Genomic DNA, 21,955 nt, shown 5'->3' with positions numbered 1-21,955 from the left:
AATGACTTGTACTATACAGGTCAGTGCCAGAACTACTGAAAGCCAACAGAAACAGAGAACTGGACTTTTATAAGTGGATTGTTATGTTTGATTAATTAGAACATGTTCACAAACACATACAGTACTTTTGGCATAAATAACTATTATAAATGGCAAAAGCATATTATACATACCTAGATGCTATATTTTTTTCTCTGTTTAACCTTAGTCACAGCACAGGCTCAGAGGGGCTCAGTAACTTCTAGGATTTCTGTGGGTTTACACAGAAATCTCTTCCTCTAACCAGATTAATAACATAATATGGTATAGATTTTCTTCTGTTAATGAAATCTTGAGCTTCTCCAAATCAAGGTCAAAATAATTATGATATAAAAGTACAGGGAATTTGAAGTTCATTATTTTCTACCATATCGGTACTACAGGTAAAACTCAATAATTTTGGAAAACAGAAAATAAATTTTCAACTTCATAAGGACGAGGAACTTTGCTGAAATAGGATGAAAATACTTCAGCTGTCATTTTCAGTAATTAGAACCTTATTAGATGTTGACAAGGATGTTATTACATATCTGAAAGTCTTACAGATTCATTCAGTTTTCTCTTGGATTACCAACAGGTGGACTGCTAACTCTCAAGCTGTTAGTCTGAACATTTGGGAAGTCAAAGGTTTGACTTCAGTGGCAAAAATTACAATGAAATGCCAGAATTTATAAAAAGACCATGATCTATACTACATGGGAGGAAATCTACTCTCAGGGGAATTTTACCTCTTACTGGTGGAGAGGAATGCATTAGTTTTGTTAGGGTTAGACCAGCAGCATCAGAAGATATAATTCTCCAGTGCTCTCTATCCACATTATGAAAATTGGATTTTTTAAGAAAGAGTTGGTGCCCAGAGGAGAAGTAAGTTTTCATTCACATATCAGACTTGTAGAGTTAAGTTTCAAAACTTGGACTAGAGACATTTGAAGGAAAATCTAGATATATATCACTGCCCAAGCATCATTTTTCTTAAAAGCCTTTGATGTCTTCCATTATTCTATGCAAGCCAATGGAATGAGTTTAAACATATTTTCTAAGTAGATAAATATGTGCTTTAAAAAATCCAAAGAAACCCACTGCTCTTCCAAAGAAAAATACAAGAAACTATGAGTACACAGTAATACCTTAATTAAATTTCTGATGACTTTTCATATATTATAAAAGTTTTTAAAATATTAAACTACCCATTCAGGATATTTTAAAGTTTGGCACACATAAAAATAAATAACAGCTATCCTGCTCTCAGAAGACTTGAAATGTGAAGAAAGCAAAAACTTGCTTCTCCTTTTTAAAAATCATGAGGAAATTAAGGGGAAGAAAAAAGAAAAAATCAATACTTTCTGGTCATAATCTTCCTTAGTCTCCCTGTCAAAATAAACAAATTAAAATAGTCAAGGAAATAAAACCAAAAGCAAGATAGATGTATGCAAGCCAGTTTCTATATATAGAATCAATTTCTAGCTTAATCTGACAGGCTATCTTTTGTATGAATGCACCTGAATGCCCAAATCATGCTCTGAATTCCTTATTTCCACATTCTATATAGTAGAGGTCTGCTGTACATCTCCTGATCAACTGGTACATGTTCTTGATATATGTTCCTAATAATAGTGCATGCCCTTCAAGTCAGATTTTGTGATGGAACAATCAAATCATTGCAATATACTATGGAAATACTTCTTCAGATTGCTTTCCAGGTAAATGACAGCATTCATAATACAGCATTTATTGTTTGCCACTGAGAATATCAGAAGCAAGAAAATCTGTGGAAATACTCAAAAACAAAACAGGTGTTGCTATATAATTTTTGCCATTAACTTTGTGCATGTACTTTCTTAACTAAGTAATTCTGTAATCTGTAATTAGTGCACACAAAGCTGTTCATTAAAATGCCCTGAATGTATCCACACAATTAGAAAACATAGTTTAGCTAACCATTATGTTGGCTTACTGTGAATCTGTTGAAGGCTACATTTACAGCAGTTTAGCACTAAATAAACAGATGGTGTGAGACAGAGGTAGTGTTTTCATATAAAACTAAATCTACTTTTATTTATACCCATATAAATCTAGACAAAATCAGTATAAGAATTTGATATTGGATGGTGTTGAACAAAGCCTTAAAGAAGTAAACAGCCTCAGAGCTCCTGTACCAAAAATATTATCATAGAATGGAATCATAGAATCCATTTAGGTTGAACCTAAATGACCTCCATGGTCATTGAGTCCAACCTCTGATCAATCACCACCTTGTCAATTAGACCACAGCACCAAGTGCCATGTCCAGTCTTTTCCTCAACACCTCCTGGGATGGCAATGCTGGTACTTCCCTGAACAGTCCGTCCAATGCTTAATCACCCTTTCAGTGAAGAAATTCTTCTGGTATTAAACCTGAACCTTCCCTGGTTCACCTTGAGGCCACACCCTCTTGTCCTGTTGCTGCCTGCTTGGGAGAAGAGGCCAACCCCACCTTGGTACAATCTCCTTTCAGAAAGTTGTAGAGAGCGATAAGGTCACGCCTGAGCCTCCTCCTCTACAAGCTAAGCAACTCCAGCTCCTTTAGCCACTCCTAGTATGACTTACACTCCAGAAACTTCACCTGCTCTGTTGCCCTCATCTGCACATGCTCCAGCCCCTCAATGTATTTCTTGCAGTGAGGGTCACAGAACTGGACACAGGATTTGAAGTGTGGCCTCACCACTGCCAGTGACAGTCCCTGTCCTGGTCCTGCTGGCCACATCATTGCTGATACAAGCCAGGATGTCATTGCCACCTGGGCACACACTGGGTCATGTACAAACTCTGTCAGCTCCAGGTTCTTTTCTGCTGGGCAGCTTTCCAGCCACTCTGCCCACAGACTGTAGGGATGCATAGGGTTTTTGTGACCGAAGTGTAGGACCCTTCACTTTGTCTTATTGAACCTCATACCACCGACCTTGGCCCACTGAACTAGCCGGTCCTCATCCCTCTGCAGAGCCTTCCTAACTTCCAACAGATCAACAATTCCACCCAATTTTGTGTCATCTGCAAACTGATTGAGGGTGCCCTTTGGGCCTTCACGCAGATCATTGACAATAATATCAAACAGGACTGGGCTCAATATTGAGTCCCAGGGAACCCCTCTAGTGACTGACCATCACATGGATGTGACTCCATATACCACCCCTCTCTGAGCCTGGCCATCCAGCTAGTTCTTAACCCAGTGAAGAGTGAACCTGTCTTAGCCATGGATTACCAGCTTCTCCAGGAGTATGCTCTTGGAGACAGTATCAAAGGCTTTGATGAAGTACAGGTAGACAGCATCCATAGCCCTCCCATCACCTGCCCACCAGGTGGGTGAGCTGGTTATAAAAGAAGATCCGGAGCTGTCAAGCAGGACCTGTCTATCCTAAACCCACATGTCTGGGCCCAATCCCCTCGTTGTCCTGTATGTGTCATGTGATCACATTAATCTGTTCCATAACCTTGCCAGGTATCGAGGCCAGGCTGACAAGCCTGTAGCTCCCTGAGCCTTCCTTCCAACCTATCCTGAGAATGGGCATCACACTGGTCAACCTGCAATCATCTGAGACCTTCCTAGTTAGCCAGAACTGATGACAAATGATGATGAGTGTCTTGGTGAGCTTTTCTGGCAGTTCCTCAGTACCCTCAGGTGGATCTCATCTCGCCTCATAGACTTGTGAGTGTCTCAGTGGCACAGCAGGTCATTAACTACTTCCTCCTATAATGTTCTCAGAGGATCTCAGTTACATTTTATGAGTCTTGCCAGCAGGGCTTACCTTTTCCATTGAGTATATGAGACACTGCTAGTCTCTTGAAGGATGACTACAGAAAGGTTGACTTTCTGAATTTTTAATTACTTACTTAAATATCTAAATGAATACCAAAATCTACTGGAAATCTGGTTCCTTTTGTGAGACATACTCAAAAGACTAGTATTTCTAACCATGTACTGAAAATTATTTTACATCTTCCTGCACAGAGGCAATTCTGATACTGCAGTAGTAATTTACTTGTTATTCTACTGGATTTTATTCAGTAGAACATAAATTAAAACTAACAAAAATTACGAACTAAATTTTGACCATTAATTAAAATAATAGGAACAAACATGAGTGTTTGTTCATGAGTTCATGAATAATGAATTTTATACAACCATCTTCCCTAAAGGGGAAAAGTCCTGCTGTCTCAACATACCAGGAAAATTGCCTTTTAATGATTGTTCTGGAATCCTAAGTAAGTGTCATTATATTGAACTGTTGGAGGAAAAATGTGTTTATATTTAATTTACAAATCAATAGGTGCTTTTAATTGAGACTATCACTTGAACTATATTTGCTCAAGATAATCACACAATTTGTTTCTTTAAATTATTTTAGCAGTAAGTGTTTAAAATTTAACCCCAAAATTTATATGAAAAATGTCACAATAGCCTTTGCAATTTAAGTGTATTTATTTTAAAAGCATCAAGAGAAATAATCACACAGTTTCTGGGTTCTAAGATAGCTATAAATTGTTTTCTAAAAATGACAAAATAATGTAGAGAATGCTAATAGAATTAGAGAGAAAACTGTGTAGAAAATCAATCAATCAATCTTTCTGATGGCAGCTTAATGGGTATATACCTCCTATTACCTATGTAAGCAATTTTATTCTGTTAACAAACTGATTTTAAAGTATCAATTTTGTTTAATAAAGAAACACACCTAGTAGATGTACAAACAATGTTCCCTTCACCTTAGTTGCAGCTGAAGGCATATATATGGCTGGTTAGTTTGAAAGCTTTGTTTGGGGAAGCGAAGGACTATTGATGCTGTAGGAAGACTGAAATGCATTTAGACAAGTGATAGAAATGCCTTCTAAAGTTAATTATGTTTGCTTTCCCCTCTCCCTTGGTGTTCATTACCTTTAAACGGAGCCACACATTGGCAGAAATAATTACCAGGTCGGTCAATGCAGGTGGCTCCATTCTTGCAGGGAAATGAAGCACACTCATCTATATCTGTTTCACATCTTGCACCTTGGAAAAAATGAAAGTTTTGAACACTTACTAAAAAATCAAGTGCCAATTTCTAATTAATTTGCACCACAAAAATCTCAAGCAACTTGTGAAGATAAGCTAACATACATCAGCCAAACAGCCACACTACTAATCTCAGCATATTTTGTTCTTATAACCACACATAATACCAACTCATTTCTCAGTTGCTAAATGATAACTAAGTCTTCCTTATGTGTGCAAGTTTTGAAGGCCTTTTTAAATGCAGACTAATCTATCTTGTGCTATGTAGTTTACAGATGCAGTCAGTGTTTCAGTTTGTTGGAATGCAAATTAAACATTAGACCAGGGCAGGTAAAGAGAAGTGACAATAAAACACAAGCAAATTAGTCAGTAATGTAGTAATGGATGCTTTGTGGACTACCAGGCTGTGAAAAACAAGGTTTGCTACAAAAACAACTCACCAGTAAAACCAGGCAGACAGACACATTTATAGCCACCAATAAGGTCTGCACAGGATGCATTTTGAAGACATGGAGAAGACTGACATTCATTTATATTTGCTTCACAAGTTGTACCTATGAATATAGAGTCAAGGAAAGGGGAAAGAAGTTATTCCATGGCACCTTTAGGTAAAGACTGGCATTTATTTTAAGTGAATACAACTCACATATCAGGATCTATTGGACACCCTTTTTATATTCAAAGCAGGGTGTTTATGACAGATGTTCACCTTCTGAATGTTTAAGCAGTTAACTAATTTTTCAAAAATATTAAAAGTACAGTCATCAAATAGTTTACTAAGGCTTAAAACAGACAATTTTATTATTATATAAATAAAGAACAGCAACTAAATTACATTAAGTATAATAGACTGCATTGCAATGGTGTGAGAGGAAATACTTCTTATGGTCATGATAAGGTAAAAGATGTACTCCCAAAAACCTAGGAAAAAAAATCTGTTATGGACAAGAAGCAAATTTATTCCAATCTAGACTACAAAAACCCCATATAAGTACTCCAAGTATAAAAATACTTCATTGCTAATATTTTTCAGTGAACCAAATTCTTTATAATTTGAAGAATAATTGAAAAATTGCATCAATTGCATGATTTGGGAAGTTAAAAGCATTTAAAGAAATAAAAATGCAAGAGACAATTTTTCTGAATAGATGAGTGGTAGAAATGTACTATTTTGTACTGGAACATTTGAATTATGGATTGATTTGTATTTTAATGATTAAATATCCATGATGTTTTAAAAATGGTGCTTTAAAAAGAAAATGAATATACTTTAAATTCCTAATCTAAGCTGAAAGCATAGCTTCAGCTATTAATGCATCCATTTATCAAAGCAATTAAATTTTTCATAGAAATTGTTCAAATATGACAAAACCAGTGAGTTTACCACACAGTTGGATTTTTTTCTCAATTTGAGGATATTAAAGCTTCTAAATATTTTAGAAGATTGCAGAAAAAGTATCGCCTATTTGCAGAATTCACTGAACCCCACAGATCAATTTTCAACGGCCAAGACACCAGTTAGCAAAAAACAGCTAGTTTCCTGCTATCATGAAAATAAAATGGGCAATTTAGTCAAGACTTACTTCTTCTAACTTACATGTTTATTACTTCAGATGACACCAATATATTAATACATGCATCTCATCTGATATATTTAAAAAAATGGTGTAAATCTCTGAGTAGATTTATAACGTTATTGTTCTGTGGATTTTTTTATACCTTCAAATCCATCCTGACAGATGCAACTGAAGGCATTCAGGTGATCAACACAAGTAGCTCCATTGTGACAAGGATCACTAAGACACTCATCCACTTCAATATCACAGTTATGACCTGGAAACAAGTGGAGGATTCATTTCATTAGGAACACACCACTGGTGAATCATCAGTGCAGGCAGCAACAACAAAATGAAATAACTGAGCTTAGGTACAGGGAGTTTTTACCAATGAGCCATAAATTGTCTTTGGGAAATTCATTTCTAGTTGATGAAAGGAAAAAAGAAGAATAAAAAGAAGAATGAAAGAAGAAGAAAAAATAATATAATGTTCAATGAAGATTTATACAGCCCTTTACTGATGTACTCAAAAACTTGCATATTTTCATATATTGATGGCCTTGAGTTCAGCCTTGAGTTTTCCTAAAGCATCAAAAGTGTTAATATGGTTTCCAAGAAAAAAAAAATTAAAATAATAAAATCTTTCTCTATTACATTATTTTTTCCATCAATTTATTAATTTATGGGTTTGTTTCAAAGATCAGAACAGCAAGTTAAGCAGTATGCAGTCTTCTCAAGATCTCAATTCCTCTGGTTGTCTATGTTCTCCTTGACTATTGAGGGAGATTTTAGTGTCATCTTATTCCTGCTTTTGGAGCCCTCTCAACGTCCCTGGAGTTAGACAGGATGGATCTGGGTAGCACAGCTGATCTACCACTCAGGGAATTCCTACTGCCCTTGATTATTTCACCATATACTTGAGCAAAATGACCTGTATATGTACCTAGAAAGATTTTTTTGTCTTTTACACTGTCATCTTAAAATACCATGTCAGTATGCTGACACAGCCAAACTAATTTTAATCTAATCTAGTCAGTGTAATGACAATGGCCTGCAGGGTAGATGCAAACATGAGTAATTAAACCTGCTCAGGATCTTGGATGTATATTTGGCAGTTGAGACCCTTGTTACTGCAGCCTTATTATTACAGAGAGCACAAAGGAGATAAATTAAGGCCAAGTTGCATATGGCTGGGAGCTCAAATCACACCAGTGTAAGACAGACACCATGTCTAAAATAGTATAAAGAATAATTGGAGTGGAAATAGTCCCTTGTAGTCAGTATCTTTTACAGCTGAATACTTTTACTCAGCCAAGTACTTCTGTGTGCCAGGAAGCAGAAGTTGTTTCTGCCTGAATCAGAGGCACACTGCTAAATTATCTATTGCTGCTTTTGAACAAATTTCTATTCTCTGATTTAGGACTGATGGAAACATGTTAAACAGCACTTCTATGAACTTACCTATAAAGCCAGGTGCACAGAAACAGAGATAGCCACCCACAGTGTCTTTACAGATGCTGGAGGCCCCACATGGTTGTGATAGGCAGGCAGCAACATTTGCTTCACATAACTCACCAGTAAAACCTGTCAAAAATAGAGTAATAGAAGATTTAGGAAAGTTATTACATTTAGTCTGAGAAAACAGACAAGTGATAGGCCAATTAAATGTGTACTTTCCTTATGTTTTAAAATCTTATTTAGGAAAGGGAAAATATTCCAATTTCCTTGAAAGTTTCAGTTTCATATACAAAACAACTTTAAATAGAACTAAGTCATAATGATAAAGTCAATGATAAAGCTATGCTTCAAATTATAATAAAAACCCTTCAAAATACAATGGGCATCAATGAAATAAAAATTTTCATTGATGACCGAACTTTTTTTTTTGAACATATACAATAAATAGTTGCAAGGAAATATTCTTTGACTGATTTTTTTTCAAACCACATAAATATATTTAACTAAGTGATGTAAAGCAGTTGAAAAATCAATTCATGTGTGTGGACCTAGTATCCAAATGCTGAATATAAATGCAAAGTTTCAAACTTCAGACACTTTCGTTTGGTCATAAAAACTTAGTGAGCTAAAGCATAAGAAGTACAGTTTTCTGGTCTCCTATTAGCTGAGCACTTAAAATTTTCTAAGTATTTCTAGTGCAACAAAGATCAAAATAGACTGGACCAATTTATTATAATTTAACAAGTGCAGCATGAAAAGCCACTAATGACTTAAACTAGATATTTGGTTCAGTGAGTTAAATATAATGAATTCCAGTGTCTTACAAACTTAGATACCAAGTCTGGCTGAAGACCTGAATTTCGCATTTAATTTAAAAATATATTTGTAAAGCAATGCCATGCTTCAGTAGCATAGGTATTGCCACAACACATTCCAGTGTGCCATTGAGATTCCTCATATCTGACATTGAGTTAGTCAAAGTTTTAGACAAAGAGGAAGACTCTTTGGTCAAAGATGTTCAAATAAGTCTGTATTCCTTTAGTACGCCATGATAGCTTTCAAAACTAAACATAACCTAGTTTTAATAGTGTTTATTAAGTGCAGTTGACTATAATAAATAATTACAAAATTTCAAAAGTTCAGTACTGCTTGGACATAGTCTATAAACTAGAGGAAATGGAAACCATGTTCTTAAGGCATGAGTAAAGACCTCCTGATCTGGAAGATTTTTTAACTTTTGAACATCTTGTTACAAGAGGGAAGACAGCAGCTTCTGACCATCAGGGTAAATTGCTGGAACATGCTGCACTTTACAAATTCTGGCTTGTTGAACAACCCTTTGAGGCATAAATACAAGGCAATGCATATTAAAACTGCTCTACAGATACAGTCGTTTTCATTTCTGAAACAGTAGATGCAGAAAGGTGACTTTAAGCTATGTTTCAATTCCATCCTAAACACCAGCTGTGCAATGTTCTTGCACAGCTGAAGTTTTCCTCCTTGTTGATTGCCATTAAAAATTTAAGTCTCTCATTTTTGCCTTTGTAAATAGCTCTTAACATCTGCATAATGAAGTACTACAAAAACCTAATGTAAAAAATTATGATAAAGAAATAAAATGGAAATGTTGATCAATTATGGTAACAGCTATGCACAGATATATCTATAGCTGTTGCATGTGTGTCTTTCATCAAAGTAGAGATAATGAATATAGAAAAGCCAACAGTTTTTTTCCTTGATGAAATAAAAATTATTATTCATAATAACCTTATAGATTTGAAATAAAGCTCTTAACCTATGTATCCTTTTATTTCTGTGTTTTGAATTAATTATTGAAGTATTACAGCATGGATTATTGGGCTTTGAACAATCTGATCTAATTAAAGAAGTCACTATACTAAGTTGAAGAACAAAGGGTAATATTCAGGGCTCAATTTTAATATTAAACATCTGGTTATCTATAAGGTTTCTCATAAAAACAGATTCAGTTGCAGTACTTAACTGTATAATACTATTTCCTACAAAAAGAAATGAACACATTTATTTTTCTGTTACAGATATCCAAAAGATACTTCTTAGTTTAGATAAAGAAAATTTAGCAGCAAAATATTTAATTTTTTTAAAAAATGCCACATTTACATTCTTGAGACATTTCTTTTGGTTAAACTCAAATGCATCATGACAAAAGTGATTTTTACTAGTCAGGCTGTGACACTTAAATTCTCCAGGGAGATCACTGAATTGTGATCCGTTCTGACATAGTCCAGCCACACAGTGATTTATGGCAATTTCACTACATGGCTCCTTATTTTCTGGATGCCAGGGACATCTGAAACTATTAACTGAAACCTCACATTAAGGGTTATTGTCAGAGCCAGCAGGATTTGATGTGCATTCATTCACTCTTATTGAACAAATACTACTTCTGGGCGGAAAAGTCTTATGGTTCCTGTTAAAATTACATCTGAGAAAAGCTTAAACAAAAAGAATAAAAAAAAAAGAAAGGAAAAGAAAGATAGAAAGAGAGAAAGAAAGGGAGAGAAAGAAGAGAGAAAGAGACAAAAAGAAAGAAAAAAAAGGGAAGGGAAGGGAAGGGAAGGGAAGGGAAGGGAAGGGAAGGGAAGGGAAGGGAAGGGAAGGGAAGGGAAGGGAAGGGAAGGGAAGGGAAGGGAAGGGAAGGGAAGGGAAGGGAAGGGAAGGGAAGGGAAGGGAAGGGAAGGGAAGGGAAGGGAAGGGAAGGAAAGGGAAGGGAAGGGAAGGGAAGGGAAGGGAAGGGAAGGGAAGGGAAGGGAAGGGAAGGGAAGGGAAGGGAAGGGAAGGGAAGGGAAGGGAAGGGAAGGGAAGGGAAGGAAGGGAAGGGAAGGGAGGGAAGGGAAGGGAAGGGAAGGGAAGGGAAGGGAAGGGAAGGGAAGGGAAGGAAGGGAAGGGAAGGGAAGGGAAGGGAAGGGAAGGAAAGGAAAGGAAAGGAAAGGAAGGAAAGGAAAGGAAAGGAAAGGAAAGGAAAGGAAAGGAAAGGAAAGGAAAGGAAAGGAAAGGAAAGGAAAGGAAAGGAAAGGAAAGGAAAGGAAAGGAAAGGAAAGGAAAGGAAAGGAAAGGAAAGGAAAGGAAAGGAAAGGAAAGGAAAGGAAAGGAAAGGAAAGGAAAGGAAAGGAAAGGAAAGGAAAGGAAAGGAAAGGAAAGGAAAGGAAAGGAAAGGAAAGGAAAGGAAAGGAAAGGAAAGGAAAGGAAAGGAAAGGAAAGGAAAGGAAAGGAAAGGAAAGGAAAGGAAAGGAAAGGAAAGGAAAGGAAAGGAAAGGAAAGGAAAGGAAAGGAAAGGAATAAATTCATGTAAAACCTGCAACAGACAATATTTTCATTATCATTAGGATTCTTACATAATGGGTTGCCAATTTCTCCTTATTTGTACTGAATGCAATAATAATTATATAAAAAACATTTCATTCATTTGATTTTTGGGATAGAGTGGTTGCAATTGTTTTTGTCATTCAACACCTATCATAGTAAAATTCTGCTTGTGCTTGGGTCCTCTGGGATTTCAAATATAAAAATTGTACTTATTGAAAAAAATATACAAAATGTAAAAATTGTAAGAAATATGCAATTAATAACAGCAGTGTTGAGCAAAATAAAGGGTAATAAAGAGGAAAAATCATGACTTTGGCACGTGTATTGGGTTTGCTTGGCCAGGTTTTGGTAGCAGCGTGGAGGCTTACAGAGTTGGCTTCTCTGAGAAGTTGCCAGAAGCTTCCCCCATTGGCTCTGACAAAGCCAGTGCCAGCTGCCTCCATGACAGACCCCCTGCTGGCCAAGGCCAAGGCCATCAGCAAATGGCAGTAATCCTGTGATAATATTTAAGGAGTAAGAAAGTGATTTCACAGAGGTAACTGTGGCCAAGGAAAAACAGGGTAAGAACAAGAGGAACAGCTCTGCAGACTCCAAGGTCAGTGCAGAGGGAGGGGCAGGAGATGCTCCAGGTGCCAGAGCTGAGATTCCCCTGCAGCCCCTGGTGCAGCCCATGGTGAGGAGCTGTGCCCCTGCAGCCCATGGAGGGCCATAGAGGATCATGTTACCTAGGGACTGTCATATTTTTATTGGCTTTGGATGCTTATAAATAGTTCAACTTCACATGTTCTCCACTCTTTTTTCAAGAATTCAAGTTAGACTTGACAGTTCTATACTTTGCTTCTGCTTTTTTCTACCTTTCTGTAACTTGGCCTAACTACAAGCCTACAGCTCTGAAATCGCTCTGAATCCTTTCCAATACCACCATTGAAACTGTAGCTGAACAAACAGATTTTACAGTATGCATTTTCATTTGAGCACTCTAGGTTGTTCTGTGACTGAAAAAATCATGAAGATTATTCCAGGAGTTATAGAAAAACACCTGAAAAACAACACAGTATTGGTCATGGTTTCATGAGGGGAAAGTCCTGCTTATCAAACACAATTTTCTTTTAGGACAAGGTAACCCCTTGTTGATCAAGGGAAGCCAAATGTAATATTTCTGGATTTCTGCAAAGCTTTTGATACTGTTTATCACAGAATCCTTCTGGACAAAATGCTCAGCACACAGCTGGATAAACATATCATGTGGTGAGTGAGCAACTGGTGCAGGGGTTGGCTGCAAAAGTGAATGGTGAATGGGAGGACACCAGACTGGTGACCTGTCACTGGTGGGGTCTCACAGGGCTCCATCCTCGGCCCTGTGCTCTTCAACATCTTCATAAATTACTTAGACATAGGACTTAAAGGAATACTAAGTAAGTTTGCCAATAATACTAAACTGGGAGGAGCTGTTGACTCCCTCAAAGGCAGAGAGTCCCTGCAGAGAGACAGACAAATTAAGAGTACTGGGCAATCACCGACCACATGAAGTTAAACCAGGGAAAGTGGTGGATTCTGCACCTGGGTCAGAGCAACCCTGGATGAATGTACAGACTGGGGAATGAGATACTGGAAAGCAGCAATATGGAAAGGGTCTTGGCTTACAGAAAGTTGAACATGAGCCAGCAGTGCCCTGGCAGTCAGGAGGGTCAAGCCTGTCCTGGGGGACATCAGGCACAGCATGGCCAGCCAGGCAAGGGAGGGGATTGTCCCACTTTGCTCTGCACTGGAGCGGCTTCACCTCATGTTCCATGTGCAGTTTTGGGTGACACAATATAAGATAGATATTAAAGAGTGTCCAAAGGACAGCAACAAATATGGTGAAGGGTCTTGAAGGGAAGCTGTATGAGGAGTGGCTGAGGTCACATGGTCTGTTCAGACTATTGCTTTTTAAAGGTTCTTCGTCTATTCTTGAATATAGTGCAAGAGAGCAGAACAGTTCTGATCAAAGTTCTTTCAAAAAGAGTAAATCTGACTTTCTGTAACTTTTTTTCTGTTCATTCTCCCCATCTACAGTTTCTTTCTTCCAGTGAGGGCTAGTGAGTGCACCACGTTTCTTAGCTACTTCAATGACCATTGCTACTGCTTTTGGACAAGCTGGACCTTAAGCCGTACAATTTAATGAGAAGATGTAGAAGAGCTATTGCTCTACAGTGTTCTTTTTAAAAAAAGCCCTTTAGCCTATGCAAAGGGCCAAAATGGCTAGATACATCTTCCAATACTGTAAGAATTTTATTGTCAGTTACACTAAAAGATGGATTAGAACTAGAGAAAAAGGATTAAGGAAAAACAGAAAGCAGAGATGTTCTCTATACATCTTACAGTAATACACCAGAAGAGTTACAGCTATTACAACAGAAGTTTGATAACTGTACCACAGAAGACAGCTTCAGAATCTCTCTTATTTACACTAAAAAAACACAGAATAAGTTTTTATTCTGACTCTGCTTTCTGGCATGAAATGTGTCAGGCTATCTTATAATTTTGTGCTATGATACATCAAAACAGAACCTAATATGTTTTACAACTGCAGAATAAAACAAGTGCAATAGTAGAAAAAATAATTAAAACTTTATGAAATAATGTCTATTATCAATTTCAATTTTCCCATGAGGACTGTGAAGATGTCAGTGTTTGCTGCTTCTTGCGTGGTGATGTCAAGATCTGCTGAGAAGGTGATATGTATTGTATAGCATAATTTGATTGCTATTAGGAATAGGTAATTTATTACCCTTTCCTATATAACATCTTCCTGTAATTGATATGCAAATCCTGTGGCATTTACAATTCCCATATGAATAATGAAAAATGAGAGTAAGAAATTCTTAATTGAAATAGTTTACGCCAGTTAGAATTGGGGTAAAAGCATTGCTGCTAGCAGATCAAAAGAAAAAAAAAACAAAAGCAATGACAAAAATATAAACAACAATATAAATCATTAATATAAATTACCTAACTTCTGAATTACACAGGTTCTCAGCTTAACATCTCTGAAAAAAAGATCAGTGAAATACAAAGCTCCCAGTAAAATCAGCACAAGCAGTGGGCAATGTTGCTATTCTTCCTCAGTTGCATCTCAGAGGTATTGCGTGCTTTCAGATTTCATGTGTCGAGTGTAAGGAGATAAAAGGATCAGCTGCCCCCCATTGTGTAATACCATAGTGGATTAAATAAAGAGCTCTTCAGTTCAATATTCTTGTTTTAGAGATGAATTAATTTGTTACAGAAAATAAGCTTAATGACTTTATTAAAAAAAGAATGGTTTCAAGTGCCATATAAAGACAGGTATGCATTTCCTCGGGACTGTAAAAGACTTTTAAGTAGAATTCAGGAAGACAAATTTGAAAATAAAAACAAACAGACATTGGCTTGCTGTTCATGCCATTCATAGAATTAAGATTGGCAGGCAGTAGCAAGCAAAATTTTGGGGTTGAACTACTTAGAATTTGCTGATAAGCAATCTGTTGGACAGAGACAAAGCACATAGATGTTCCCTGTCATCTATCATATATTTTCTAGTCTGTTTTTTGTAAATTTTAAAGAAACTATGAAATCCAAATATGATCATTCATTTCTCATCTGATTAGAACACCATATGGTACTAGAAAACTGGGGGAAAAAAGGGATTGATTTCAGTAATAGGTAAGTAAAGGGAAAAAATGGTGATTAAACCACATAAAGCAACAGCAGCAAACTTTGCTGAAGGTCTGGTAAGGCAATTCTCTTACTTGTTGAGAATTTTATACAATATTTTTACTCCTTATTAATGCAAGTAGAGACATAGATTAAGAAAACTGAACAAATACTAATTATTTTTCAGTACATTGTAGGACCAGAAGATTACTTGGAAAATGGGTTGTCAAATAAGGAAGTTATTTTAGAGAAGGGTAGAAAAGCATAAAGACAGACCAAAAACATAGATGAAGAATTAAATGAGTGGAAAGTTCAAAGAAAAATAATAAATCATTTCCAAAATAGACTGTTAATATTTCTTTAGAAATGGCAGTAGAATAAAGAGTGTTTCAGTTTTGGCTATAAAAATGCACTTCTGAATTATTACTTTCTTTTAAAATCAGAGATGGCCAAACAACATAGCAGATCATAATTTGAAAGCCTTTAGATCCTGTATTAGAAATTTGAATGCATTTAGATATGTGTGGACAAGTAACCTATTAATTATCTACTTTTCAGAATTAGAAGTTTTGGAATAAACAATTTTTAAACATATAAATCAAACATAGAAAAATTATGTTTAGTAGGCATAGCATACTAATATAAAGACAATAATTTGATTATCACTTTAAATTCTCCACAAAATGTATGATTTTAAGCCTATTGATCAAACTTTTAGCAGTTTTCCAGAATATGATGTCTGAAAACAAATATTATTTACATTTCTAATGTCAGAAATGTAAAAAGATAGAGAGGAGCCAGAGATTACATCATTGTAAATCTTATTAATTTCTTATTAAATGTGAAGTGAATGGGCTCATTCTATAACCAGGAACACTTAACCATGGGAGCATATTCCAATAATGTATCAGGAAAAAATAAAAATATAGAGATACCAAACATAAGGGGTAGCACATTAAAAATTAGTCACAATTGGCAAATTAAATCCTTTATAAAAGAATATAACTTTGGTGAATTGTGAAATACAGCTATGATGGTTTTAACAGGTCTTTAAAATAGCTGGTTAGTATCATAATCATTCCTTTCCATCCTGTTACTGCCATTACAGTACTTTTAGAAATGAACAGACTCAAGCTAAAGGCTGTCATAGAGATATTTCCTTACCTGGGGGATTTGTAATGGGTTATTACAGTGTTCCTCAAGACATCACTCTTTTGTGTCTGCTTTTGGTAGCAGTAACTCAATGTCTTATTAGACACTTTGAAATAAATAGTGTTGTTTTTATTAGAAAAATGTCAAATTTTTAAGTCACCTGCTAAGGTTGGTGGATTGAATTGACATTACAAATGAGCTATAAATCAATTTTCATCCCTGTATTTTTAGCCTCATAAATGACAGCACATTAAAAAAAAAAATGAGAGAAAGTTGACAATTTTTTCTTGTTCTATTGCAGGAAAATTTATTTTACCACTGTCATGAAGCACTATACTGAAAAATAGGAAAACAGGTAGAAAATTTGAATTATAAAAAAAAAGAAACTTTCTTTATGAAGCTGTTACACCTAATAAGGTATCTTTTTACAATATCAAGAAATTTTCCATGTGGTCCCTTCAACATATTTGCTTTCTCTTTCTTCATCACAGGCTGCCTTAAAAGGAAAGTCTTAAAAGAGACTTTAATGAGCTTTTCAAAGTATGTTGCTCTTCTAATTTTTCCTTTCCTCCTTCCTATTTTCATATGATACTTTTGGATTCCACCTTTTCCTTCTCCTACACTTGGGTGCAAGTATATATACATAGTATGTGTTGATGTATAATGAATGGTTTTCAGTGTCATTGTGTAAATTTTCTTCTTCATTCTTCATTTAATTATTTTCATTTTAAAACTGTAATTAAAGGTATATCTATTTCAAGATTTTTTTTTAAATAATTGTATCTTGTTTTACATCTTCTTAAGTTACCAGACTTTTATATATTTTGGTCTTTCAGTGTAAAAACTCACTAAATGCTTATTTCTATTAGAACAATATAATGAAATCTCACTGAAGTAGAAATTGCAGAGCTTTATTTTCTCTTAATACCTTTACATCCCATTTCTAACAGATAATAAAGATTAGGTTTAAAATTTTAAATCTTACTGTGCTTCTGGGAACATTTTGAACAGATAGAAGGTACAGATGCCAGTGTATTACAGAATGCACAGTTCAGTATTACATCATAGTGCATACTTTGAATGCACAATGTCTGAGCAATTACACATTCACTAGAGGAATGAGCTATTGTGCACTTCTCCAGCAGCATTTTTGTTTACACAAACCTCAATGACTTTTGTCTGCATGAAACATGTATATTAAGGTTAGCATTACAACTTCAAACATGCATGGCAACTTAATCCAAAAGTATGATAATTTCAAGTGAGGAAACTTAAGACTTCTCTGCAATGTTCTCTTGCTTTTCTAGTGAAAATCATGGAAGTAGAAACAAGTATGTATATCTCAAAATTTGATTTACATAGAGAGCTGGAAAGGAAAAGTGAGAAAAATGGTGAGTCATGATAAGGACCAATTAGTGGGTTACAAAAAAAATAAACAAAAAACCCCCAAAAAAACCCAAACAAACAAACAAACAAAAAACCACCACCAAGTAATGCAAAGGCACTCTTCACCTCCCCCCAATGGCCATATGGTCTCTAGCAACAGCTACTTTAGATTTTACTCTGGGATACTGTGGCTGATTATATCATTGCATATGGAATAGAATATCTCTTGGGTCATCCAGCCTACTCACTGTCAGGGCAAAATGAGAAACAGAGATGGTATGATGCTGGGTAAGTACTGCTCAGCAACAGCCAAAACATTCTCGAGTTAGCAACACTGCTTTAGTCACAAATCTAAAACACAATGTAACAACTTCTATGAAGTGGTTTACCTCTATCTCAACCAGACCTTGTACATAGATCCAATCCATTCTTAGTTTGGGGGGAATACCCATTAAATATTCATCTTCTTGTGTATTATCCAGTCTTCTGATAATGAGATCAGGGGCTTTTTTTTTCCAGAGTGGAAAAATAAAGAATGGCCTTCAATGATTATTTTTTCTGCTTCCTAATGTTGAAAATACTGTAGAACACTTCTGAATTCTTTTTCTTTATAAAAGGGAACTCCCAACTTGTGCCAATTTTAGAATTGCTGCTTTTTTCAGCTAGGTAATTTATTAATAAATTGTTACACATAATGTAAAAAACAGTTGAAGTTTATCTAATATTGTAATTGAAAATTTGTATTGAAAAAATGAAGTAAACAATCAGACCTTTAGTGGTAACAAATGACTGGACATGCTCAGGAATATCTCTATTAGAAAAAGTATCTTAATACACTAAGATTCTCAAAGCCATAGAAGAATTACTGGAGTGACTAAAAATATATTTAACATTTCACAGCTATCAGAGAAAAAAATACTAGTGTATGGATGAGCTATAAATGTAAGGAAAATCTCTTGGGAAGGACCCCTAATAATGTTCCCTGTGACACACTGTTTCCAGGTACTGCTTTTGCAAGGTCCTGGAGACCCATTCACATAACCTCTGCTCATCCAACATCTCTTTATCTCTCATCAACTTTAGGTGGCCTCAGCCTTCATCCTGGATTAAGAGCCAACACAAATGTCATGGATGTGACTGCCTACAGAAGTCTAAGTATTAGGACTTTGAAAAAGAGATATCATGCAAATGTATTGGCCTCTGTTTTCCTACAATATTGAGTCCACTAACTACTTCTACAAGCAATTCTGTACTATTTGCTATATGAATGCTCAAAGTATCTTCTGTGTCAGTCTGCTGAACAACCTTTCTACAGCTGATTAAATGGACTTGTTCAGAAAGAATTTTATCCCAGTACAAGTTAGGACGTTAGGTAGAAGAAAAACATTATTTACAAATTGCATAAGTGAATTGTGACTTGGAGCAAGAAATAGAGAATTGGAATTTTAAGCTACGCATCAGGTAGTCTTTTGGCAAGCAGAGCGATAGCTTCATGTGAAAAAATGCTGCACTTTCTGATCAAGCAACTTTGAAATCAAAGCAAAAAACATCATTACAAATTCTATGTTAGGGATCATTTTGCAGCAGCAGTGTGAAGAATTGAATGATTTTTTAAACTTTTTTCATCTGTAATCTTGATGATTCACTTTATTTTTTGAGTCACAGCATGCAACGGTTTTTCTAAGGTCTCTTCCTGGAGTAAAAACTTTAATGTATAAGCATCTACTTCATAACAAGGGTTGCCAGAAAGGTTTGAAAGAAAGTACAGTCTTATTTCATGGTACACTGAACTTTAATAACAGCAACACCTTCCAAAAAGGAAGAATTTGATTTACAATTTCTCTGTGTGCATGTTTACTCTTAATCAGAAGTACTGCTCCTTTGATTCAGTGTATTAAGTTGAAGAAAAATTGATTTTAGGTTGAATCCATCAGCTGATGGGATTTTCTGCTTCAAAATCAGTCTCCTTTAGCAATCATGCTAATCATCCAGTAATCCCATTGAAAAAAAAAAATGTATTCAGTTAAGTATAGCAGGGATAATACATCACTGAGGCACAAACAGGGATGGGAACGAAATTGTGTACTAGATGTAATGTTTTCTAAAAGAGAAAAATTGTGCATCCAGCCTAAAACTGTCTGAGAGCAGGAAAAGAGAGACTGTTCAGGGAGAAATTATTAGTTTAGCAACTTCTAGCTGTCTGTTCCCTTTGAAACCTCCAAACATGCTGGTGTTTTAAAAGTCAAAGGATTCTTTAGTATTGACTTACAGATACTTTGGTTGTGAGCTTGTCTAATCCTTTACCAAAATTTCCAAATAAATTCTCTAGTTATATCCCATTCTGTGGTAACAAATAGAGAAATGCAATGTCAACTGTTAAAAGTTTTATGTTCCTAGGATTCCCTCATGCTTGTCTTCTACAAACTTAAAAGGTCTTCATTTTTCCGTAAGGAACTTGCTATAATCCATTGAGAAAATTTGATACCTTTCTGAATATATTGTAAAAGTCCAGCATCTTGTAAATTAAAATTTCCTTAAATATCATATAAATATTGCCCATAGACACATTATAAATTTTAGAAAGAGGTTCCTCACTTCTTTCTCAAACTGTGCTTCTCTATTTGACCATTTCAAGGCATGGTTTCCAGATGACAGACTACTGTTGCCATAAAATATAGCCCTTGTTTTTAACTTTGTTTCCCCCCTTTTTTAAATTCAATATACATAGGATTTTCTAGTGGAATAAAAAATTAATATTCATGAAAAAAGTGATAGTTGATAAATTCTTGAATACTCATAAAAAATCCAGGTTTGGAAAAACATTGCATGTAAACAAATACTTATATTCTTTTCAGCCACAAACTTGATAAAATGTAACACTATAATTAAGAATATGCAGAATTTTTTTAGATCTGGTCAAAATGTTTACAGCCTTAAAGACTTTGTGCAGGTACAGTTAGTTAAATTCAAAGTCACTTTAAAGTATTACATTTATAAAGTAAAACTGGGCAAGGATTCCTTATTTAGTAATAAAATCACAGGAAAACTCGAGTTGGAAATGATGTCTTGAGGCCAGTTAGTCTAATGCCCACTCATAGAAATCCCAGCTAGACCAGGTAGCTAAGGGAACTGTCCTGTCAGTAAGCAACTGTGATTCCACAAGTTTTTGAGAAAATATGTTCCAGTAGTTAACCACTTTCATAGTGCTGTTGGTTTTGGGGTTTTTTTTTTTTTTTTCACCTTAATGTTGAATTTTCCTACATCCTGACTCGTGTCCATTACCTCTTGCCCTGAGAGAATTTTGACCTGAAAGAAAAACCTTGTTCTGTCTTCTCTGTATCCTTCCAGGAGGTAGCAGTAAACTCCAATAAATTCTCTCAGCTTTTTCTTCAGGGTGAACAGGGTGAACATTACTTCAGTGTCTCTTTGTATATCATGTTCCCGATTTTCATGGCCCTTTGCTAGGCTTACCTCTGCAAGGCAATGTCCTTCTTTTAGCAGGGAATGCAAAACTTAAGATACTGTAATTCAGATGTGTATTAAAATACAAGTCCTCCGGGCTTCACCCGGGTGCCCAGCCTGTCCGGGGGAAAACCCTCAGAGGACTGGTCCGCGGGGAGGATGTGGCAGGACCCGGATAGCTCCACCGTAAGGACGAGAGGGTTCCGAAGTGGTTTTATTCCTAGAGGCTTTATTTCAGGAGCATCGCAGGAACAGGAGGGTGAAACGAGGGACACGAACTCTCCAGAAGGGAGCGAACTCCAGAAGCCCCGAGGAAAGGCGGGTCTGGGTATTAAGGGCAAAGAAGTGGGTGTGGTTAGGGTACAAAACAGCCAATAGGCAACGGGTAAAAGGGGGGAGACAGAGTGGGGTGACATACAGAGAACTAATCAGGGTACAGAGGAGGAGTGGCATTCCAACAGGAGCCAATGGGAACAACAGAATAACTGAACTTTCTGGAACTGGGGAGTATGCTAAACATTGATGGACAGCTCTTCTGGGGTGGAGAGCAGCAGTTGATTTCTAAACTGTTGCTGCCTCCCAAGGGAGAGCAGGAACCCCTCTCACACAGATGCAGTTCCACAAGTTTGTAGCAAGGCATCTCACCCCCTACAAGGATTTATCTGTTATTTGTTAACCAGTCAGGTAACTCAAGTAGGACAAACTGTCTTGTAGTGAGTTATTTTGGTGCCATAGGCTTAACACTGGTCTAGCATCTCCTAGCTGCCAATGAATACCTTCATGTTTAAGTGAAGAGCTGGGATAATAAGTCAGATTTTTGACTGACCTTTTGATACCTCCTTTTATGACTATAAAAGCA

At 36.1% G+C, this 21,955-nt stretch overlaps 1 protein-coding gene across 1 annotated transcript in view; it reads right to left on the bottom strand.

Moving 5' to 3' along the window:
* The window catches only part of EYS (eyes shut homolog), a 723,820-nt gene that overhangs the window by 503,955 nt on the left and 197,910 nt on the right, over window positions 1-21,955 (bottom strand). Inside the window, exons 16-19 of the mRNA XM_053938438.1 lie at window positions 8,083-8,205; window positions 6,785-6,898; window positions 5,506-5,619; window positions 4,949-5,062 (exon numbers count right to left, since the gene is read on the bottom strand). Coding sequence (XP_053794413.1) covers window positions 4,949-5,062; window positions 5,506-5,619; window positions 6,785-6,898; window positions 8,083-8,205 — 465 coding nt within the window. The remainder of the gene's footprint in view (window positions 1-4,948; window positions 5,063-5,505; window positions 5,620-6,784; window positions 6,899-8,082; window positions 8,206-21,955) is intronic.

The sequence above is a fragment of the Vidua chalybeata genome, chromosome 3 (genome assembly GCF_026979565.1).
Source record: "Vidua chalybeata isolate OUT-0048 chromosome 3, bVidCha1 merged haplotype, whole genome shotgun sequence".
Taxonomy (NCBI): Eukaryota; Metazoa; Chordata; class Aves; order Passeriformes; family Viduidae; genus Vidua; species Vidua chalybeata.
Note: the sequence above shows the minus strand (reverse complement) of the source record. Positions and strands in the feature narration are given on the sequence as shown.